We start from the raw sequence: 7,267 nt of genomic DNA, 5'->3' as shown, positions 1-7,267 counted from the left end.
CCAGCAGTGTTATTATCGCAGATAATAGGACATTTCTTATTTTAATAATTGATACATGTTGAAGTAATTGCACATTGCCCTGAAGCGAAACATCGCGTAAAAACATAACAGTTAAACTCTATTATACTACAAAAGTGCGGATATGTTATTTTGTTGATGTTTAGCTCTATATCCACCTTCATTTTGGCTACTATTTCTAATAGTTCGAGGCTCCGTCGCTGGTTTATATTTGTGCGTGTTTTCTTTAACCGAATCGATGAAAATAGAAATGATGTCAGGTTACTAACGATGATGTCATTATCTTCATCCTCGTCCTAAGCTGGAGGATTGGCAGAAGCGTTAGAGCGTCAGGCAAAATGCCTCGGGATATTTCTTCCGGCTCTTCACGTTCTGAGTTCAAATCCTCTGGAGGTCAACTTTGTCTTTCATCCTTTTGGGTTTGATAGAATAAAATGCTAGTACTGTGGTCGATAGTTTCAACTAAAACCCCTCTCCAAAATTTGGCCTTGTGCCTAAATTAGAAACGATTATCTTCGTCATCTTACGCTAATACATGAAGCAACAACAGTGGCCAGCGGAAGTGACGTGCAGAGAAGGTGTTGTGTGTATTAAGCTCCAGTAAGCTTACGTTCCATCTCTATTTATCCTCCTTTATAAAGAGAGATCGAACCTCAGAAAAACAACAGAATATACGTATATATATATATACATATTATATATGTATGTTTATAGTAGGAGAGATGGAGCAACGAACTAACACAGCTGAAATGGATACTGAGAAAGATAATGTGGATAACAGATGTGTCTTAGATCCACATTATGATGGACTGTTGGCAATTGATACGGCGTGTAGCCAGCTTTACCCAGACCAGCCATCTCCTTTGCAAGCTGCTGCCTTGCAGAAGTTTTGGTAAGCTGAGCACACACACATACATACATATATAGCACTTCCCTTAGTCATAGGACACTAATTTCCACATCCTCTAACCATTATCATCCTCCATCCTAATATTTATAGTTAATTGTATATAAAATTATTTAGTAAAGCATTAGACCCCAAGAAAATTAGTGATGTTTTGCGTTGTAATTAAATTAGATTAGATAGATATTTAATTCATAATCATTATTTTAACAAAATATATTTTGTTTCGCCTATTGCTGTCTAACTTGACTTTCGCCCTATGCCCACCTGTATGCAGAGTCAAAGCTGAAGACTTCCAGTAGCATCCTCAACCGGTTCTCATTAACTCTTTCTCTATCGTCACTCGATTCGTGAAGAGAGTGAAATGGTGTAGGTGTTGGTGTTGATACTGGTATCTTGGTTTGCTGAACAACCTGCATGATGAATATTATTATAGTAGACATTGTTTGTGCAGAGTCAATTCCACTCTCCTTCATTTGGTGCCACTCGTAGTTCATTTGTTATCAGGATGAAAGAATTGTATAGAGTTATCTTCTCTTAGATGAGCAGCTAAAGAGTTGAAGGGCTTCATCGGCCCTAGATTCATTAGGGAACTGTGAGTGATCTTCTGAAGGCAATTCTGTGACATTTTAATTAACTCATAACTGGAAACCTGGCAGGGTGCTACTTCTTCAGGTTAGATCAGACCTGGGACCAATAGTGACTAAGGGGTGATTCCACACCCCTCAAAACGCTGGCACTCCCAAATCAGGGTCCCACTACCAGATGCAGTCATATGTAGCTTATATAATATGTGTACAAAGGGTTGGCTGAAAAGTTCATAGGCTGACCAAGATACTCTCATGGAATGTGAACAAATAAAGTTTATTTTGCAACATAGTCCACACACTTCTTCCATTGGTGTTGCAGTGCTTGGATCCCACTAGTCAAGAAGCTTTCATCTTGTTGATCCAAAAATTTATCAACAGCAGATATGACATCGTCATAACTGCAATACTGCTTCCCAGCCAAGAGTTTTTAAGTTGGGGAACAGAAGATAAGCAGATGGGGCCAAATCAAGAGAATAGGGAGGGTGCTCAACCAGTTCAAATCCACAGCCATGCACAGCAGTCATTGAAACCAAAGACTTGTGTGCTGGAGCATTGTCGTGATGAAACAACAACCCTTTTGTCAGTTTTCCTGAGTGTTTGGTTTTGATAGCCTTTCATAACTGCCTCAGCAAGTTGGCATAGTACTCTCCATTGGTAGTGTGGCCCTTTTGAAGATAGTCAATAAACTCAATGCCTATTGCATCCAAAAATACTAAGACCATCAGCTTATCTGCAGATTAAACGACCTTAGCCTTCTTTGGATCAGGTTAGGAGGGATATTTCCACAGCATGGATTGTCCTTTTGTCTCTGACTCAAAGTGATGAAGCCAAAACTCATCCTGGTTTAGGAAACGTTCAAGAAAACCAGCTGGATCTGTCTCAAACAAAGTCAGATTTTCCCTATCATGTGATCAGCCTGGTGCACTTTTGATTAGGTGTCAGAAGACGTGGTGCCCACCAAACAGAATCCTTCTCCATGCCAAGTTCATTGTGCAGTATATTCTCAACTCTCTCACAGGATGTACCAATAGCTTTACCTATTTAATTTATAGTCATTCACTTATCATCCATCAACATGTAGTGAACATGATCAATGTTTTCCACAGCGATGGCAGTTGCAGGACATCTAGACTTTGGGTCATCGTCAAGACTCTCCCTTTCCCTTATGAAACCAGCTGCCTACTTTTGCACTGTTAATAAAGCTGGAGCATCATCCCCTAATATAGCAACCATGTCAGCATGAAAGTCATTGGGAGCTAAACCCTTTTCTGAAGATACTTGATAACGTCATGATAACAAACTTTGTCAATTTTCAAAAAAAGTCACTACTAGTTACTTTGAAATGTTCTTTGAACAGTCAGATATCAATTTACCTGAAAATAAACAGCGCAGTTATTAATAAGAGGAGTAGAAATTAATGCATACAAGATTTCACAGCTCTAGAATCACTCCTCCATAGTCAGCTTATGAACTTTTTAACCCACCTCACAGGGTATTCGGGCTAAATTTGATGAATTTTTGTCTCCTTTTTTCAATAACAGATTGATGTATTGGTAAACAGTCAATGGCATTGGAGAACATAAAGATTGAAGTTGTAGTTGAGAAAAGTTAGCTGACATGGAGGACTGAAAATCATCTAAATATTGGAAAAGAGTTACCTGTATTAATGATTCCTGCCTAGTATCAAAATATTGACATCATGACTGCTGTAAAGGCTTAAGATGTAACATGGACAGCTGCAATGTAGACTATGAAGCTGTGACTGACAGTAAGGGACACAGCAAGCACTCTGACTGCATCTGTATGCTGGAATCCATCCCCACATAATTGAACAGGGCCTTATGCTCAATTCAGGCATATTGTGAAGCTGCTGGAGACTAGTGAATCCCTGGCTGAAGAAGGTTGCTGCTGGAAGGCAATATGTGTGGCAACAAGATTTGATTCCTTGCCATACTTCTGTAAAGAGTCAGAAGTGGTTCTCAGAGAATTTCTACAACTTCACCAGCCCCAATTTCTGTCCTCCTAATTCCCCTGACTATAAACCAATGGATTACTATGTGTGGGGCATGGCTGAAAAAGACACCAACCACTCTGCCAAACTGGTCGTGAAGATCAAGGAGGTGTTTGATAATCTTCCCTGGAAGACAGTGAGGAATGCATGTGCCAAGTTCCAGAGCTGTCCTGAGGCCATGATGAAAGCTGTGGGCAACTACTCGGAGTAAACTGTCATCTCCCTGCCAATATCTAATTGATATATTTTGATTTTTTTTTAAATACTTTTATTTCTGCATGAGATATTGTGTTTTCTTTTCTTTTCATGCAAACTGTCAAATTTAGCCCAAACACTTTGTATATATAATATATATGTAGTATACACACACACACACACACATATATATATATATATATATATATATATATATATATATATATATATATATATAGTGTATATGTGTGTATATATACATGAATATATATATATATATATAGTGTATATGTGTGTATATATACATGAATATATATGTATATAGAATATAACGGGTTTAGTTCACTTGTGATCTAAGCAAATAGATACGCTGAGTAAATGCTATAGTTGGTCGACCATTAGGTTCCAAGATCACAGCTAAGGCTGGATCTAGGGATCCGTATTAGGGTTCCATTATAGCAGGTATATAGTATATTAGAGGAAAAAATCAAGACCAAGACAGAACAAGTATCTCAAATCATTTAGAATAATTTAATTAGGGTAAGGTGAATTTGAAGTCTTACAGCCATTTCTGGGATAACCCAAGTGGTAGGTTAATATGTCCACACATCTATATCCTCTGGAAAAAGATGAATTGTGAACGTTATTCTTCTAACTACCTTTACTCTTTATTCTTCTATTTTATTCCTTATAAACTGTGAATTTTATTCCTTGTAAACTATAAATTTTCCCTGTCTAAAATATTCATCCCTTGTCTCTGATGATGGAATACCCAGTGTATGGACATACTAACCTACTGCTTGGGCTATTCCAGAAATGGCTGTAACACTTCAAATTCACATTACCCAAATTAAACTATTCTAAATGACTTGAGATATTCGTTCCTGTAATATAACACACACACACACACACACATATATATATATATATATATATATCATCATCATCATCATCATCATCGTTTAGCGTCCCGTTTTCCATGCTGGCATGGGTTGGATGGTTTGACTGAGGTCTGGAGAGCCAGCAGCTGCACCAGACTCCAATCTGATCTGGCAATGTTTCTACAGCTGGATGCCCTTCCTAACGCCAGCGAGTCCGAGGGTGTAGCGGGTGCTTTTTACATGCCACTGGCACAGGAGCCAGTTAGGTGAGCCTGGCATCGATCATGTTAGGATAGTGCTTTTTACGTGCCACCAGCACCGGAGCCTGTCAGTGGGTACTAGCATCAGCCATGTTTGGATGGTGCTTTTTACATGCCATTGGCACAGGAGCCAGTCAGGCAGTCCTGGCATTGATCATGTTCTGATAGTGCTTTTTACGTGTCACTGGCATGGGAGCCAATTAGGGGGTACTGGTATCGGCCACATTCAGATGGTGCTTTTTACGTGCCACCGGCATGGGAGCTACTCAGCCAGACCTAGCATTGACCATGTTCAGATGATGTTTATTACATGCCACCGGCACAGAAGCCAGTCGGGAGATACTGGCATTGACCACGTTCAGAAGATGCATTTTACGGAATGGGAACCAGTCAGGGGCACTGGCCACAGCTATGATTTTGGTTTTACTTGACTCAACAAGTCTTCTCAAGCATATCATATCACCTGACACGTCAAGGGTAATCTTAAATGGGCCGGACATGCAACACTGGCATCAGCCATGGCTGCGATCTCACTTTAGTTGCTGGGTCTTCTCAATCATAGCGTATATCCAAAGGTCTCAGTCTCCTGTCACTGCCTCTGTGAGGCCCAATGTTCGAAGGTCATGCTTCACCACCTCATCCCATATCTTCCTGGGTCTACCTCTTCTACAGGTTCCTTCCACAGTTAGGGTGTGACACATCCTCACACAGCTGTCCTCATCAATACGTAACACATGACTATACCAGCGCAGTCGTCTTTCTTGCACACCACATTCGATGCTTCTTATGTCCAACTTTTCTCTCAGGGTGCTTGCACTCTTTCGTGTATGCACACTGACATTACACATCCAGTGGAGCATATTAGCTTCATTTCTTTCAAGCCTATCCATGTCCTCAGCAGTCATGGCCCATGTTTCACTGCCATGTAGCATGGCTGTTCACACACAGGCATTATACAGTCTACATTTCACTCTGAGCGAGGAGGCCCTTTGTTACCAGCAAAGGTAGGAGCTCTCTGAACTTTGCCCAGGCTACTCTTATTCTAGGCACTATGCTCTCGGAGCATCCACCCCAACTACTGACTTGGTCACCTACGTAATGGAGGCTATCAACAATTTCTAGTTTTTCCCCCTGGCATGTGATGGAATCTGTTTTCTGTACATTTTCAGTGTTTATTGCACCTGTGCATCTTCCACAGACAAAAACTATCTTCCCAGTTAACCTTGCTTTGAGCGCTTACACGAGGTACATCTTATGGAGTTTCTGCCTACGCCTTTTCTACAGATTGAGCAGGGCCATCTACCTGAGGGGATTTGTGACTCGTCTGCCTTCCTACTTACTTAAACTTTGGTTTTTGCTAGGTTAACCCTAAGGCCCTTCAATTCTTGACCTTGCTTCCACACCTGGAACTTCTTCTCTAGTTCTGGTAGTGACTCAGCTATTAGAGCAAGGTCATCAGTGTAGAGTAGCTCCCAGGGGAAGCCAGTCTTGAATTCCTCTGTTATTTCCTGGAGGACTATAATGAACAAAAGGGGCTGAGGACTGATCCTTGGTGAATTATGCCTACCTCATCTACAAAAATTTAAATATTTTGCATTTTATACATAGTAATCTGAGGAATCTTCAAAATTTTATTGAATTAGGTACATATTTTGCTTAAAAGGAAAATGTTGCTATCGATCTATTTTATTTGAGGTAGGTTCATCATTGATTGGTTTACTCAATCAGCCCAGTGATCTGGTTGAGAAAAATTGAACAACCTAGAGAATGCTACCCTTGACAGAGTCATTTTGTTCTGGTTAACCTAGCAGAACACTGAAACAATGGTACAGGCATGGGGAGGGAAACAAAGAGAGGCAATAAGTATTAGGTGTGAGGGAAGAGAGATAAAGAGAAAAGAGGAAGCGAAGTGATGAGTTGGAAAAGAAGGACTAAAGGGAAGAAAAGGAAAAGAAGAAGGAATAGAAAAATTAGAGGAGGTGAGCCTTACAATACAAGGGATAAGCTATGGCCAAAATCAAGGAGGGGACAGTAATAAAAACATTAGTGTGTGTCATTGGGTTATCACACTGAAAAACATTTGCATTGTCTTCAGGTCAAATACTACCCAGATAGTGTGTTGGAATTTGATATTGGTCACTTACTCTTATGGTCAACTTAAATTTTTAATATTGGATTATTTCTACTATCTCACATTTTGAGTAAAGTGTATTAGAAAGAATGAATGTACATACATACATTCTTTTATTCTTTTACTTGTTTCAGTCATTTGACTCACAGACACACATTCTCATCTTTATATATATAGATATTCAGGTGCAATAAAGACTGCAAACAAACAGGAAACAACTTCTATCTCATTCCAGGGTGAAAAACTAGAGGTAGTCGATAGCTTCCGCTATCTGGGC

General features: G+C 39.9%; 1 protein-coding gene across 2 annotated transcripts in view; it reads left to right on the top strand.

Moving 5' to 3' along the window:
- Positions 1-329: 329 nt before the first annotated feature.
- Positions 330-7,267, top strand: part of LOC106869825 (suppressor of fused homolog) — a 55,850-nt gene continuing 48,912 nt past the window's right edge. Inside the window, exon 1 of one of the 2 annotated variants that reach the window (XM_089342359.1) lies at positions 330-910. In XM_089342359.1, coding sequence (XP_089198485.1) covers positions 723-910 — 188 coding nt within the window. In that variant the 5' untranslated portion in view covers positions 330-722. The remainder of the gene's footprint in view (positions 911-7,267) is intronic. The other variant, XM_089342360.1, reaches the window with a different exon arrangement.

This window comes from Octopus bimaculoides, chromosome 25 (genome assembly GCF_046866305.1).
Source record: "Octopus bimaculoides isolate indiv1 chromosome 25, ASM4686630v1, whole genome shotgun sequence".
NCBI classification, from domain to species: domain Eukaryota; kingdom Metazoa; phylum Mollusca; class Cephalopoda; order Octopoda; family Octopodidae; genus Octopus; species Octopus bimaculoides.
Note: the sequence above shows the minus strand (reverse complement) of the source record. Positions and strands in the feature narration are given on the sequence as shown.